This window comes from Melozone crissalis, unplaced genomic scaffold (assembly GCF_028551555.1).
Source record: "Melozone crissalis strain CALT ecotype California unplaced genomic scaffold, PUWL_Pcris_2 ptg000008l_1, whole genome shotgun sequence".
NCBI lineage: Eukaryota > Metazoa > Chordata > Aves > Passeriformes > Passerellidae > Melozone > Melozone crissalis.
This window is the reverse complement of record NW_026535786.1, coordinates 15851372-15868190: the sequence shown is the minus strand read 5'-3', so window position 1 is coordinate 15868190 and position 16819 is coordinate 15851372. Positions and strand designations below refer to the sequence as shown.

General features: G+C 46.1%; 1 protein-coding gene across 1 annotated transcript; it reads right to left on the bottom strand.

Annotated features, from left to right (window-relative positions):
• Positions 1-103: 103 nt before the first annotated feature.
• Positions 104-16770, bottom strand: LOC128933079 (uncharacterized). Its single transcript, XM_054269947.1, has 20 exons — positions 16618-16770; positions 16479-16535; positions 14890-14927; positions 13508-13648; positions 12062-12124; positions 10785-10905; positions 10296-10388; positions 9132-9292; positions 8009-8094; positions 7712-7795; positions 6822-6884; positions 6597-6674; positions 6415-6503; positions 5683-5719; positions 4332-4480; positions 4051-4113; positions 3662-3737; positions 3203-3287; positions 2953-3040; positions 104-2430 (listed from the first exon to the last, which is right to left on the bottom strand). Exons 1-20 carry the CDS (start codon positions 16768-16770, stop codon positions 2320-2322), a joined length of 1836 nt encoding a protein of 611 aa, XP_054125922.1. The 3' UTR covers positions 104-2319.
• Positions 16771-16819: the final 49 nt, after the last annotated feature.

The following is a 16819-nucleotide window of genomic DNA, read 5'->3' as shown; positions in this document are numbered from 1 at the left end:
TGGTCACTGTGTCTGCTTTGCTCACACAACTGCTGGTAACTAGGAACTGGTCTGCTGTAGAATTTGGATAAACAGGCAGGGGAAAAAAGGAAACACAGGGGCCTTTCACCAGGATGAGTAAAGTTTATTTTAGTGACCTCAGACCTAGGAAATTCTTGCACTGGAAATGTGCATTGATGAAACATGTTTAGGCAAAGGGAGGAAGCAGTGTTACTGTCAGCCAGTAAAAACTCAGTTCTTTCTTCTTCCCACTGTTAGGAGGATGCAGGTATTTTTAAAAACTGTTTACTTTAGCCTCTCTCCTCCGAGCAACCTGAGCTCCCTCACCATGCCCACAGAATGAACTAAATATTGAAATTAGAATTTTACGGTAGTGTGGCATTTAGGAAGGGATTTGAAATCAATAGGTTTATCTAGCAGGATCATAACTGAATATTTTAGACACTCATCTCTTAATTCCTTGAGTAATACCATTGTATTAGGAAAAATTCAGTTATTTCCTTCAAGCAGAAATGTTCCTAGCTGAAATTTATTCTTGTGAAACTTACCAACTCCCTTATTGCTAAGCAGTACATTTCATCAGTTTCAATTTAATTTATGTTGGTAGTGTTAATAACTTATCATTAATAATATAGGAAATACCTTGCTTTGAGACTGTTCTTCCTAAAGCTGAGCTATACTAGACTCCAGTGAAAAAACAGTTGTGGCAGTATCCCATTCAAGATAAAAAGCATTATCAGCCATACAATTAACTGTGCATGCTGGTGATAGCTGATGGTGGGAGTTGATGTTTTAACTCAGGTAATTAAGCAGGGGACAGCAATGCAATGTGCTTGGATTCAGATGCCATCTGACAACTTCAGCCATTAGTAAAGTGCTAGCTCTGGTTAAGAAGTATGTAGGTATGGGAAAAAGAAATCCCAAAACAGTACTGAGTTTGGGAGAAACTGCAACTACTTTGTTTCTTCTTTCCTTCCAAGCTACATAACAATACAGTGATCTCTGCTGTTTGTAGGACAGCTGCTCCAGCAGCCTGATCACAATCCCAGGATGCCTGATAAGGTAGACAACAGGAGATGCCTCTGAGCATTCACCCCAAAATGAACACAAATGCTTAGGTTTAGTTACTCCTAAGTCTCTTCTTTCATATGGCCCTAATGTTGCTGGCAGGACAAAGGTACTAGGGAATTTACAGTTTGGAGCCTTTCAATAAAACAACATGGTGGCTTACAGCCATGTCATACTGTAGGTAGTAGTCCATGTCTACTTTGATTACTTTAGGAAGTAATTCAAAGATAAGAGAAGGTTGGCTTCTTATCTAGAGCAGGCTCTTTGCTGCATATGCTCTTTTGCTCTTTGTGCAACACCTTTCTTGCATCCAGCTTTAATTTTGCAGTAGCTCAGTAGCATTTCCTAGAAATTCCACCTGTTCCTAATAGCTGGCTCAGCACCCCTTGAACAGTATTTCATAGCATAATCCAGTGCTTTCTTCCATTTGATAGTAGGCTTATATATAAGCAACCAGCAGGGGAAAAGAGGCTCTTCAAGGCTTAGCTTGGGAAATGGAGATGTGAAAAGAAAGCCAAAACACTGCACCAGGGCTTTAGGGTAGAGTCAGGGAGGGTTCATGGTGTGGCTTTTCCTTCCCTTGCATGCCAGGCTTTAAGAGAGGCAGGACTCTGGGGCAGTGAGCACTCCCAGACAGTGTGCAGCCGTTGGGCTGACCTTGCACTGTTGGCAGCACCTCCTTAGCTACAGGCTTTATGGTTTGCTGGGTTTTTGTACCCAGTGCCTGAGTACAGGGCCAAAACAAACACTGCCTAAGTGCAGGTGGGTTAAGATCCTCCTCATTCCAAGGTGCTAGGCAGTGTTTGCTGCCTTTCCCCTTCAGAAACAGTACCTTGGTTCTGTACTGGAAGAGGAGGAGTACCATGAGAAGGTTAAGGTTCTACCTTGCCATGTACAGTAGTATGAGCTGCCTGCATGCGGTCCTGCAGATGCAACTGCCTTCCACCCATACACAGGACTCCTACATGGGAAGAAATTGTAGAAGATAGTTGCAGCTTCCCCTGTTGGCAAAACCCCAACTAGCTAGCACAGTTAATCTCCATAGTGTAATCTGGACCATCCACCAAGCAGGGAGCAGAAATTATGTCTGCTCAGCCTCAGTGTCTGATTAGATCAGTGGTTTGTCCCCATTCCTCAGATGGGCCTGCTACTATGCCTTATTCTGATGATCACTGAAAACAAGTTCACTCTAATACTTGGTCAGGTCAGACTAGGAAAAAACCAGACTTGCTCCCCATCTTGGTTGCTCCATCACGCCAGGATGTCATAATAAATGGATGGTTTTTTGGTCTGGTCACGGAACTGCTCTAGCTTTAGGCCAATCCTCAGAAGAACAGCTTCATCCCACCATTTTGCCATGACCTGGGAGAAGAAGAGAGGCAGAAGGAGAAGGATGAATGCAAAAAAGTAGCATCATACAGATGCTCTTGAAAACCAGGGAAACAATTTCCCCCCACCTCAACATCCTCAAAAGATGTTTTCTCCTTTTACCCCAGTAAGTATGGCATCACTGTATTTGGGATAAAGGCAGCTGTGTGACTTTCAATTGCAAGACATAGATCTTTCCTTTACATGAGACTTGTTTCAAGGGGAAAGGATTTAAAAGAAGTTACAGAAATGAGACATAAGAGAGGAAAGGGTAGGGATGAATACTGGGTATTGATGCAAGTCGACAGGGAGACAGAGAAATCTTTCTCAAAGATATCCAAAGACCTCTGCCATTTAGGAGAGAGGCAAATCATCCTCAAATTAAAGCTTTTACTTCCAGTAACTGCTAGCTCCTCAAGTGAGCTGTGTGGAACAGCAGAGACCTGGCTGTGATGCTTCAGGACAAAGTCAGCTGGGGATTTTGTGCCTCAGCATTCACAAAGAGCAAATACTCACCTGGAGGCTAATCGGGAGCCCAGCAGTAGAATATCCAATGGGGACCACAAGACCTGGAATCCCAGTGAAGTTACCAAGCTGCATGAACCTAGAGGGAAAAAGCTGTCATCAATATTCCTGGGGACAGCAGCAAATTCATCCTTTTTTGGTAGAGGCAGCTATGATTAATCTCTCCCACCTTCCAGTCTGAGTTTCTATGCCAGCTGTTCCCAAACATTTGTTTCTGTAGTGCAAGTAGCATTTTCCTTACCTCATGCACCGGACTGTGCAGGTCACATCGCTGCTCCCAGTCAAGAGGTCAGATTCATAAATTCTTGGAGCAGTGCAAGGAACACCTGTGGAGGAATCACAAAATGACTGAACTTGAAAGGGACTTCAGGAAGTCATCTTGTCTAACCTGGCTCAGGAATGGTCAGCAAGTGCAGAGTGCCCATGACCACGTCCAAATAGCTTTTGAATATTCCCAGGGATGAAGATCCTGCATGCTCTCTGGGCAACCTGATGCAGTGCCATGGATATAACCACTAAGTCTAGAAATACACAGTGGTCTCTCTAATCAGGCTGCATTATCCTCTAAGGATGCAAGTCATAGCAAAGTGCACAAAAGTCATACTCTCAAAATTGAGGATGGGAAGTTAATGAAGTGACTGCTCTTAAAAGGCACCACACAGCTGTTGAGGACTGTCTCTGCAGCCAAGAGTGCCAATACCTGGTGTAAGGATACAGTTCACAGTGCTGAAGATCTCTTGCAAAAATCTCATGCTCCGAGTTCTCTGTCGATTTGCCTGCAAGCAGAGAGAATACTGTCTGATGGGCCCTCTTGACTCACAAAATTCATGTTTGATGCTAGCAGACTCTGCCCATCAGCGTCTCTGCCTTTGCAAAAGAAGACACCATTCCCACAATTTGGAATCAGGGTACAGGACAGGTGGCATGTCCTCTGTGGTGCCCTACCATCCATCATGCTCTCACAGCAGAGGACAGTAAAGCTGGGTGACATCTTCCCATGCACATGGGAAGGCTAAGAGAAGCCCCTACCCCACCTTTACAGTTTCACTAAGTGCCTCCCTTCAGCCTTCACTTCAGTATGTTCCTTACCTTAATATAATCCAGAGCTGTGAACTGGCAAGCCAAGGCCAGGCTAGCCCGAGTTTCCAAATTCTGAAATAGAAAAAAATTGATCAAGGCTCTGCTTGCAGAAAACTGAACTGTGACAGCCCAGGAGCTCTCTTCCAGGTCTGCTCCTCTATACCAGTAGCTCTCCAACAGATAGTTTGTCATCGAAGAAGCAGGAGCACCTCAGGTTTCTCACTGACATGATATTTGATCTGTATCAGTCAGAACAACTACTGACACTGCTCCAAGCTGCTGCTACTTACCATTTCATGGAAATGTTTATTGAAGTCAGGTTGCAGGAAGTCCCTCATCTCACTGAGAATGCAGATCACATGTGCCACTCGGGCTTCCTCCATCTCTGGAAGAGAGACTTCAACCACACTGGCTCCCAAACTCTGCAGGTGCTTCACCGCTGTGTACAGGACAGGTAAAACACAGACAGCATCCCTGAGTTCTCCAGACTTCACAGAAAGGCTGCAAATCCCCAACCCCTGCAGAGTGAGAGACCCCATACGCCATTGCAGGGCAAGCATTTTCAGTGAACTGTGTGGCATGCACAGCTGCAGCTGCTTCCCCTAGGGAAATGCTTTCAACCTAACTACATCTCAGTATTCCAACAGGGCAGGGGCTGCAGACAGGTTCCTAACTTACCTGCTCTATTTCAGGCAAATTCTAGCCTCCAGCCTCCCAGTCAAGCCAAAGAGTAGAAAGACTGACAATGTTTCCCTGAGCACTTCACATGACCAGTGTTCTATCAGCATGAAGTGATTATTTAGCATCAAGAGATCCCATTCAAAGCCTCTTCTGAACCATAATGGTAAAGGAATCAGGGAATACTCAGGAGACCAGGTAAACAATACAGAGCCACTAAATCTTGATGCATTTTAACAAGGCTGAACACCAAGACTTTGGGAAAAGTGAATCTTTTGCAGTCTGAAAAGAATCCTCTCCTTTCTGTGACCCCAGCTTCTTCATAAATACCCAAGCTTGCTTACGGATCCATCTCTCCTAAGAAAACTCTGTAGGACTGTTTGTGGAAATAAGGAGGGTGAAGAAAATCCAGGCAAAGCCTGAATACTTAGCTCCAATGCAACTACTATACCAGGCATTGTAGAGGCTTTCTCCTCCACCCCCAAGTACTCACCAGGGTCAATTTTGCTTAGTCTAAACTCTGACAAAGGCACCCTAGAGGCACCACTTGGCAGATTTCAAGGAAATACCAGAGGACTGGATATATCACAAAGACCCAGTACTCTATTACTACTGAGCATTATGTTGTGAAACAAGGCCTTCCCTTAAAAGTCTTTTACCATTAAAGCTTGCAGAGTAAGTATTACCAAGCACAGATCTGTCTTTATACACACAGAGGCTGAGCACACTGGACTGCATTCTTCTATTGTAATCTGACAGGCCTACAACTGCCGAGCTTTTTAACCCTCAGCAGTCAGGGGGGCTTCCCCAATACAAAGTTACTGCTGTTCATCCAGCAGACTCCTTTAAGCAACTGCCTTTAAGGACCTCAGGCAAGAGCTATTTAATGCATACACAAGAGGAGCACGAAGTGACACCATAGTATCTGGCACAATAAGAGAGTTACAGACTTTCCCTCTTTACCTTTCTCACAGGCAGACAGGATTTCAGCATCACATGCCTAAAGAATAAGAGGAAAGAACTTTAGTAACTGCTCATCTTGGTGAGCACACTCACCAGGACTTCAGTCCTCATGGTGCTCTCCTTGTCCCTGTCCCTAACAGCAGTGAAACACAGTCCTATAGGACTTAGGTCACATGCTGCAAGAGAACGGCTTGCAGGTCACACCCCTAATAAAAAGGAAAGGTCACTTTTTCCAGAGCAGAGAATATTCCTCATCTGCACTGTGCCAGAGCTAGTAAGAGTCTTTTTTTTGCCTTCAGGAAGAAATCCTGAGTACATTTGTAGGGCTGTATTACAATTTTCAAGCAGCACTAGCTTGCAAGCCCCATTTCTACACTGGAATCATGAAATAACATTCAGCAGCTACAGCACTGTCACCGAGTAGATACACTCCTTTTCCTCATTTGATTTTAAACTAACTGCCTTTTGTTATCAGTTCAGAAGCATTGCTTCCAATAGAATAAGCAGCAGTCATGACCTTTCCTCATGCCTCCAACAGACTCTTACTCAAAACTCTGCCCTAGAAAAAAATATCTCCATGTTGATGTTTTCACACAGGCTGTATTATCTTCCAGTTACAGGACTAAATATGAGAAGCTTTAATTATGACAGGAAAGAGAACAATGAATGCACTGGGCTCCTTTAAAATCTTATTTTGCAAAGCAGCAGAAAGATAAGAGATAAACCAGGCACCTTAAAAAACGTCCAGTCCACTCCCAGTTTTAAGCCTTTCAGGTCAGGAGCACACATATCAGATAGGGTTGCTTTGGGCTGTTTTAGTCCTGCAGAGAACAAAGAAGAGTTCCTCCTTTTATTCTAAGATGCCTCTAGGAAGGGAGAGCATCTGGGCTCAGGGAGGGAGAGGGCTCACCTACCATATGGATAGAGCAGATCTGGCTCAGCAAGGATACTGTAAACAATGGCTGCATCTGCCACTGATGTACAGATAGGGCCTGTAAAAGAGACCAGTTATAAATAAAAAAGTGACAAGAGGTAAATAGTACCTTCCTCCCCACGTCTTTTCTAGGCAGAGATTGCCTCCCCTGTGAGAGAGAGCAGCACACAGCAAGGTCCCTGAAGTGGAGCACAAGTCCTCTTACCTACGCTGACTGTGGAGTAGGAGAGTGGCAAGCTGCCATGACCACTGATGCGCCCAAATGTACCTGGAGAACAAGAAATGGGACTTAGCTGGGTATCAGCAGCCACTGGGAAGAGCCACCTACATGGCCCTGGTGCACCCAGGGTAAACAGCAAACCCCTGCCAGTCACTTTTATGTCTGCTGTTTCAGAGCCTGTCTCTCATCCCTCAGTACCCTGTTCTGCTGACCCCAATCTGTCTCATCAGTGAAACATGTGAGTAGTGAAACTGGTTTCCCCCCAAAAAAATCATTTAGTTGAAGGGAAATATGTGCAGGGACATTTTGGAATAGTTGTATTTAAATATGCAGAAGCAGCATTTGTGGTGTGGAGGATGGGGAGGCAGAAGCAGGATTATCAACAGCAGGAGACAGCACCCCATGGGAGGTCTCACCCACTTCACTGGTGAGACTTCATGCCTAACACCAGCTGTATTCTGCAAGTACTCCTATCACCTTTCTGACCACTTGCATTTTATTATCATCATCTTCCTCAGATGAATCAAGATTTGTCAAGTTGACCACATGTGAAGGATGGAAAGAAAGTAATGGCTGAGTATCTGGTCTTGGATGAAAGACAGAAAGGAAAGGGTAGAAAGGAAGAGCAGCATGCATATTTTGTTTAGTACTTGACGTAAGTAAGTTAGGTTTTTTGAACATGTGTTCAACAGAGAGTAGAAAACACTTCCATGCTGCCATGCCAACCCTCATGACTCTCAGGGTGTTATATTTCAGAGTTTCTCTGGTCAAATTTCACTCCACAGGAATTAATAAGTGTCTGACTTGTTTGTGGCATTCTATCTGGAACAGAAAACAAGACAAACACACACCCCTCCATGATTAAAGGGCTCTACCTTTCAGCCCCACCACACCACAGAACGAAGCAGGAATCCTCACAGAGCCTCCTCCATCTGTGCCAATAGCCACGGGGCAGAGACCTACAAAAAACCCACACATTGGCCTGTGATCAGAGACACAACATGTTGCCCTGTCCATTCTACCAGCAGCTGTATCCAAGACAGCACACAGAGCTCTCTGTTCAGCTATAAGTTCCCTCCAGCTGCTAAACCCAAACCCCCCATAAAAACTAAATGCCTGAGGTACTCTGGCTCAGGACCTTCCTCCCACCAACTCCACTTAGGACCACCTACCTGCTGCTACAGCTGCTGCTGACCCACTGGAGCTCCCACCTGTGAAGTGGTTAGGATTGTAGGGATTCCTAGGGATCTTGTGGTACCTGAAGCAGACAAAGATTGTTTAACCTTTTCCTAGGTGGACTGTGTGCACTATAGGGCAGGAAAAGATCCAGAAACACAGCTCAGGGATTCTGATCTCTTGGTAAAGAGACATCATTTAATCTCAGAAAGTGCCTGTCCCTAGAAAACAGGATGCATAAAAGACTTCTGCCTCAGAGTCCAATCTCCTGTGAGCATAAGCAGCCCACTTAAAAGAGGCCCAAAGCAAGAGAAAAAACGCTACTTCAGCTCTTCTCTTGGCAATGGCACCATGCCATTACTGCCTGCCACAGTGCATGATGCAATTCCAAAAGGTGGAGCAGTTGGTGGCCAGCAACCCTCACAGACAAGTAAGTCAGCTCTGCCCTTTATCCCCGAGCAGCAGCTCCCCACATCTCCAGCCTGACCACAGCCCCAGCCAGCAGAGCCCTGCCAAGCCACTGGGTATCCAGCTGCCCTCCCACGGTGAGGAAATGCTGAAAATGCTGGCACGCTGCTGCAGCAGAGGGGGAGCCCTTGTTCCACCCAGCTGCACATGCACCAAGTGTGCCCCTACACAAGGCTCATCAAGGCTGTGAGCACTACTGCTCTGGAGCTGAGCTCCCAGCTTGGCTATAGCTGGAGAATTCACCACAGTAAAGCAAATTCAGTGAACCTGTTTTAGCTAGGAAGTAAAGCCACTGTCCTCCTGAGACGACTGTACCTTTCTCTCAATGTTCTAAGCCTTCAGCCACCACTGAGGCTGAGTATTATATGAGTATTTGTTTTCTGTCACAGCTTTTGTGTACCACTCATACTATAAACATTCACACCTCCAGGCCTGTAAGGCCTGACAAGTACCTTACTCAGCAGGTAACACTTGGGGCCTCTCCTTCCTTTGGTTTTAGGAGCCTTCAGGCTTCCACAGCTACTCTAACCCTCAAATGTACAGTACTGGGTTTTCATACCCTCAGGGTTTGGTCATGCTTATTTTTGTAGCCTTCTCTGTGAGTTCTGGACACTTCTACAATGGGAGAAGAGAGAAGACAGGGATTTTTACCTATTAGGGTTGCATCCGGTTGTTCCAGTCCCTAGTTCATGCATGTTTGAGACCCCAATAATGATAGCCCCAGCCTCTCGCAGCTTCCTGGCCACTGTAGCATCTTCTGTTTCTGGCTGTGTCCCAAGATACACTGTTCCCACTCGGTGATGGTAAGGTACCTTAGCAAGAAGACACTCAATTATTCATTCTAAAGCCCTGGCAAAGGAGCACATGCACGCTTCAACATCACAACAGATCCCAGACATTAGGACAAGGAGGTAAGCAAGAGCTAGGGAGCACCGCTCTTCAACTTGTGCTGTGTTGGTGTCTGTCAGGACTTGACCCTTCAATATTTGGTCCTTCTCCCATGCAGAGAAGTCCTTTTCACACCGTGATACAGAAGAGCAGAAACATGTAGATGATCAAAGGCTGCCTCCTTGCAGCAATGCAGCTGCCATGCCCAGAGGCTGAAGATCACCTTGGCCTCATGGCACACAGCTCTGTGTTCCATCTGTCAATGGACAGAGCTACAACATTTCAGATCTGCAGGCTCTGAAGCCTGGCATCAAGATTAGCTGAATGCCAAAATAACAGATGGGCTATTTTCAGGATATGCTAAGTACTCTAGTTTGAGGCAGCAACAGAAGAATCTGTACATAAACAGGACTCCCACCACAGGGGTAGGTCTCTGCAGAGCCTACAACAGCCTGATGGCACTGCCACAAGTATTTACTGTTAGCTCTTGTTAGGCCACAGGTAAAAATCTTTGTCAGTAGGAATTTTTAAAGGAACTTGTGTATTTCTGGCATATATATTTTAAGGTGAGAGAGATTTTTTGCCAGTAGAGCAGAATCAGTGCCTGAGAAATACAGACAGTTACACCCACTGTACAGATGCTTTTATACATTCTCATTTCATCATAAGACTGTTTCCCACACCCACCCTCTACTCCCTGTGGATTAAAAAGATCAGCACAAGATATGGAGCACGTCTGCTGTATGCAACATCTCTTTTCACCTTGCAAAATTTGTTAATCCTACTCACTACAAACCCACACACAACCCCACATTACAAACATATTCTCAGGCTTCTGCTGAGAAGCTGGTCTCAAAACCTTGTCACAGTGAGTTGTCCAGGTTAACCACCTGCAGCAGGAGCTGGCAGCTAGACAAGGAAACTCACCACTTTGAACTCTTCTTTCAGGCACACTGGGATGCCATCCAGACAAGACAGGGTACACTTAGTCCTGTAACGAGTAGTGGAGGCCTCAGCCATCTGCACAGAGAAAAAGAAAAAGCATAAAGCATATGCTATATATATATTTAGCTGAGCTGAAGGTCATCATCAGTATTGGAATGGATATAAAAAATGGCTTTCTTGGCCAGTCTATCAAAGTTTCCTTCTTCCACCATATGCTGGTGGGAAGCTACAACTTGGAACCATCTACACTAATGGATGCCACATAAGCACAGAAGTCCTATTAGAAACAGTCATCCAGCAGGAAACAGATTGCTTTAATGCTACCTCTCTTGACAGGAAGGAAAGCAAACTTGTTTGTAGTCCTCTACATAGAGAGTAAGGAAAAATGTACCTATTTTTCTGTGCATATTGGCCCTTCTAATGGATGTTTGGGGTGGCAGAGGCCCCTTTCCTACCAGAAGGAGACATTACCAGCATTATTTGCTCCTGGTCCCACTGCACTATGGCTCTGAGCGGTGGCGTGGATTTGTCACAGTCCTCCAACATGGCAATGATGTTCTTGGCTACCTGGGTTGGTGTCAGCTTCCCACTCCTACAGGACAGGAGAAGTTGAAACTTTGTTACAAGACTTTCCCTCACAGGATTCGTCTCCCATGCAGCAAGATGGCAGCTGTCACAGCTTTAAGCAAGAATCAGGTAAGAATCTCTGTGTGGTGATGATCTGAACACTGTTGTCACCATCAAGACAGGAAATTCTTTTCCTTAAGGGGAGAATTTGCCTACACAGAATGCTCTTTAGAAGAGAGGCAAAAGCTAGGAGAGTTACCCAAATGCTCCTGAACCACCAGACAGATAAACAGAGAGAAACAGCTGACAGGTATACTTAAGAGTCCTCAAGCTCCTGAAAGCTTGGAAGCTATGAAACTCCCAGTATGTTGAGCTAAGACCAAGAGGTCACACCCCTTTATGCAGGCCTCTCATTAAAGAGAAGGGGCTGCCAGCAGTACTGTCATAACCCACCTTTAATAAACCTTCCCTCCCTCGTGGCAAAGGCTGTGTGACACCACAAACACACCATCTCTGGCTGACACAAAAGCCTTGTGGCCAAGATGCACCTGTAACACCAGACTGCAGTGTCAGCCCTCTGCTCCAATGCCACAGCCTGCAGGCAGAGGTGGCCCTTGAGAAACAAGTTCTAGGGTGCAAGAATATTTTTTCAAGGGCTCCACTTCTGGCACATGACCCAGAGGCAACGAGGATTACCAGGCAGCCAACAGCTCATGGAGCCCCAGAGTCAGGAGGGTGTTTTCAGCTCTTTCCAAGCTGGACATGTCTACTGGGTGAAAGCAGGTGTCATGCTCAGAGAAGCACAAGGAGCTGGGGAACCAAGGGATTCATCAGAGACCCACAGTATGCACAACTTGCATAATCCAGATCAACCTTCATCTACTTCCCACTCATGTTTGAGAAAACAAGATATGTAGAAATCTCTCTCAGACAAGACTGACAATAAGCCAAAGAAAATGGCATTTAAATATCCTTGCGGGCCTTGTAAGGTTGTGCCAGCTCTCCCAGCTGACTTTCCTTTGTTATTCTACTACAGGGGAAGAACATCACGAAGTGGTGATAGACAATGGCACCTCAAGGACAATGCTAACAAAGAGATGCCTGAGAGCCTGTGGAACAGTGGCAGCCCACAGCAGAGGAACATGCGGGACAGGTTGTTTCCAGACCATAACTTCACCTACCGGTAGCATTCCAGGTAGTCTTTGATCCCTTTGAAGCTAAACCCGCTCCTAGCAGAATCAGACCTGCAAAAGAAAGGGTTAAAAGGTGCAACTGTGAGTTACCACAGCCCAGTTTGTTCAGACCTGTACATTTCAGCATCACTGTCTGATGCAGATTTGGGCATCACTCACAGCAAACCATGTGGATTGCCAGCCCCTGCATTGCAGCTCACACTCTGTCAGACTCCTTGCACACAAGCCAGACAACAGGCACACTAGGGATGCCACAGGGACCAGTTCTGCCTGGTGCAGGTGTAGCTGCAGCTCTCTTATAGAGAGCAAGCAGGCACAACTTCCCAAGGATATTTCCTGGGAATCGCAGCGAGGAGCCTCAGAGGAAGAAAAAACAATTCTTATCTCTGCCTGCTGCTCCTGGTATTTTGCACATGTGGAATGTGTTGGGAAGGTTGTTTACCTGAAGGAATTTGGTAATTGGATTCTGGTGGAATTGTTTATGCTAATTAGCCTATCAGGTCCAAGCTGTGTGGACTGTCAGTCTGGAGACAGTTACAAGTTTTTCAGTAGCAGTTAGAAGTATGATATAGTATAGTATGTATATCTTTAATATAGATGTAATGTAATATAATATAGTTTTAATAAAGCAAGTTTTCAGCATTCTGAAGCCTTGGAGTCAGATGCCAATCATTTCCCAGATGTTGTGGTCGCTTGCAAATACTATTAAGTATGTTCTGGTTTCTTCATACTCCTACTGAATACAGCAGTTATTAAACTGTTCAAAATGTATTCCAGATTTACATTTGCTACTCACCACTACAACATTATAGCCTAGATAGAATATACTTGTGAATCTACTCTGTCAAAAGTTCAATCCAGAGACAGCCACTAGCACATATGGGTGTGTTGTGCAGGAGTGGGAAAAGGCACCTTGCAGCTCACACAAGGATACACACAAGCAAACTGCCTCAACACCAAATCAATGGCTCTAGCACATAAGCAGTAGACCATTTCTCATCACTAACAAAGCTAATTTCTTATGCATAATTTTTTTTAGAACCTGTGTTCCTCCCCTCCTCCAAGCAGACCTGGTGTTCTTTGAGATTCTCTGCAGGCTAGAAATAGCACTCCTATAAAGCCACTTAGAGGAGTCTGCTTACTGACTAGCCAAACACTAAGTGTACCTGCTCTAACAGTGCAACCAGAGCCCTGGTAAGGGCAGAATTTGGTCTCTCCCCAGTAGGCAGACTTTTCCCTTTCACATTGCTTGTAATTACTGGTGATTTGTAAATTACAAAAGGCAAGATGACTGACAGCACTATTTGTTTTGTCAAGTGGCTGGGCATGGAAACAAGAATTCAATCTAAATTGCTGACAATGACAGCTTCCCACTAACATAACAGTGCCAGCACGTGTATTCTTCCACTTCTCTCTTACACATCACATACTGACCTTGCATCTGTCAGCTGCTTGATAACATCTGAAGGGCTTTCAGCCTCAGACTTGTCTTCTGTAACCCCCGCAGCAACCTCCGGGATAAACGTGGGATCTTCGTGAATGTCAAGGGAACGCATAAGCGAGAAGTTGTTCATTCTGAACAAGACAGAGTCACTGCTGGAGTTTTCAACCTCAACTATGACTAATTTTTCAGACTGTTAGAAGGAACCTTTACCCAAGAACATTTTGTCTTAGCAGTCTGCTTTCACAGCAGGGAGTTGCAACAGTTACAAGCTAATCTCTCTTACATATTCACATATTTCCTAAAGGCAGCATCAAATCTATTCTGCCTAACAAAGCCTCCTACCCCTTAAAATAAGGCCAGCCTCTGTAAACTCGAGCTGGGAAAGAAATGGTGGAAGTTCTTGATTCCCTTTAATTAGACCTCTCATTCACAGACCAAACAAGACAGGAGTGGAGAGGAAAATAAAAGGAGAATGTAGTGTAAGCCATACATTCAACCACTAATCCTGTTAAAACAAGCACCTCTTCAGACTTTTCCACGATCTGCTTGAACATAGTTTGTTTGCAATCAAATACAATGGAGATTGCAGCATAAATCCATAGCTTGGACCACACAAAGCAAGGAGATCAAAACCCTGTCACAGATATCCAGGAATGATCTGCAGTTTAACAGCAGTGACACTTGCCTGGGTTTGATTTGCTCAAAAAGCGCACACCCCAAGTCAAATTCAGGGGTGACACAGTTTTCAGTGTCCTGGGATCTGCACAGATGACCCTTCAAATCATGAGCAAACTATATGAAAAAAGCACGAAGAGGTTCCTGAACCCCTTACCCAAGTGTCCTCTTACTCCTTGTGCCAAGTATTCTTGAAATCAGTTTCTGAACAAAAACACATATGAGAGAAAGAAGAAAGGCTGACCTAAAATAGAGGACATCATTAAAAAGAACTTACCAAAACCTCTGAACTTTATGTCTGGCCTCACTTCCCCACTGCTACTATTCTTTCAACCCTATCAGTGATAAGAACAGCATATTTGCACAGCCACCGGCTTTGAAAAAAAGATTGTCCTTTAACAAAAGAGCAAAGACAAAGAGACATAAAGGCAAACAAAAAGCAGAAAGAAAAGCTGGCGAATACAGTTTCTATGCACCTGCACGAGTGTGAAAAAGGTTAATTTCTTCTTGTAGAGAGCCACTTAAATGACAGTAGCTAAAAAAAAAATCTAGCAAACAACTATGAAGTAATCTTATTCTCCAATCAAATTATGCAGCTTTCTTTTTAATAAATACAAGCAGTGTGCAATGCAAGTACCTTAAACCTAAAACAAGAAATAAAAGAAACCCAGAGCAGGAGAAAAGTCCCCATGCTTACCTCATGAAGAACGGCAGTAAGCAGATCTGCCCAAAAGCCTAAGAAAAAAGCAAGCAAAAATGTTGGTTTGCAGCAACTTTGATCTGAACACCTTCTTTCACTAGACAAGGAATGCTGAATATGCTCACGATTGCTGCAGGCTCAGAGCACCCTAGAGAGCATACAATACTATGCAGTAAACAAACAGAACAAACACTTGTACTTTACACCACAAAAATGGCCTGAAATGCTTTCCCCCCACATTTCATATTTATATAATTTTAAAAAGAGTATTCTTCTGATTCTTCTGCCTTTGTCTTTCCCCGACTCACACAGAAAGCCTGCATCTGCAGCTGCAACACTGTTAAGAAGCATCTATATAACTCCCATCTGTTATTTCCTTCATGTTCCACAGATTATGCAAACACTGGATAAGGCAGGAGCTTATTATTTTATATACTACTAGGACCTTGCCCATCTCTCAACCAGCTCCCACAGTAACATGAGTCAGCTTGGAAAAGTGTGAGAAATTTAGAGACTGTGTGGTAGCAGACAGCAGAAAATAGTCTTTCAATACCCTGGCTCCAAGAGTAGCAGCATCAACGGTCCCAATGAGACCAGCCTTGTTCTGGCCTGTCTTAATACCTTAACAATGGACTTCAGAAATACGTTGTGAGATGTACAAATACAGTACAAGTCTGAGGCAAGACTCACACTGCCAGCCCCACAAAGCAGCATGTTACCTCACACATTGCATAAGAATTACAGCACCTTTTTGAAAACACACAGCTCCTAATCTACATCAAATCTAACATAGCACAGTCCCATAGGAGATTGAGAATCTCACATCCCCCTTCCAAGGGAGGTACCGGGAAAGGAAAGCAGCCCTTCGCCATGCACCAGAAGCAGCCATAAAGCAAAAGATAACAAAGTACTCTGGTTGTTACATCTTGACAGAAAGCCACTCCTAAGGAATTCTCGCAAATAAACACAGCCCATCAAACTGTTTCATTCCAGGCCCAGCCGGACACCAAGCTTTGTAACAGGCGACACGGCTGAAAAGAAACTTTTGTGCCTACTTCGCTCAAAAGGAAAGGCCAGGCAACAGCAGCAGCAGCAATCAGACCCAGCTGCTCCAGCAGAAGCAGGTGCGAGGTAGGCAGTGCAGGGGATAGAGGCTTTTGTCCCTCTGTACCTCGACACCGAGCGGTCCCAGTGCCACAGCGGGATCGGCCCGCAGGCTCCAAACACGCCAGAGCCCAGCCGAGGGGAGCCCCGGCGGCACAGCTGCCTCAGCACCCTGCCGGAACCCCCCTCACAGGGCTGCTGAGGGACCCGAGCCCTTTAAGGCCCAAGGAAAGCTGCTGGCAGTTCTATTTCGAGTTTGATGTCAACTCCAAAGCTCTCCACACCCGAAGACAGACAGGACCCCCTCAGCCAGAGGCCGGCGCTCTCAGTGCCCGCGGCATCACACCTGTGGGGCCGGGAGAACCCGAGAGCTCGCAGAGAGCCACAACCTCCCCGCCGAGCCCCGCTCCCTCCGGACCCCCCGCCCGGTTTTCCCCGCGCAGCCCCGGGTTTCACTGCCCCGTCTGCCGGCCCGCACTCACCGTATTAGCCACATGGACGAAGAGGCGCAGCCCGGCGCCGCACAGCCTCGGAGCCCACTGCGGAGAGAAGGCGAGAAGTGAGGTGAGCGCCGGCCCCGCCGCCCCGCGCCCGCCGCCCCCCGCCCGGCCCGGTGCTCACGATGTCCCGGGGCGGGCCCGTTGGCCCGGCCGGGTGCGGCCCCCGGTGGTGCATCACGGCGGCCGCGCTGCCCGTGTGCCGCCGCCCGCAGCACAGGTAGGCGGCGGCGGCCGCGGACAGCAGCGGCAGGAGCAGCAGCAGCAACGGCGCCATCGCGGTGCTCCCTCCCGGCGAGCCCTCCCGCTGCCGGGGCGGTGCTGGG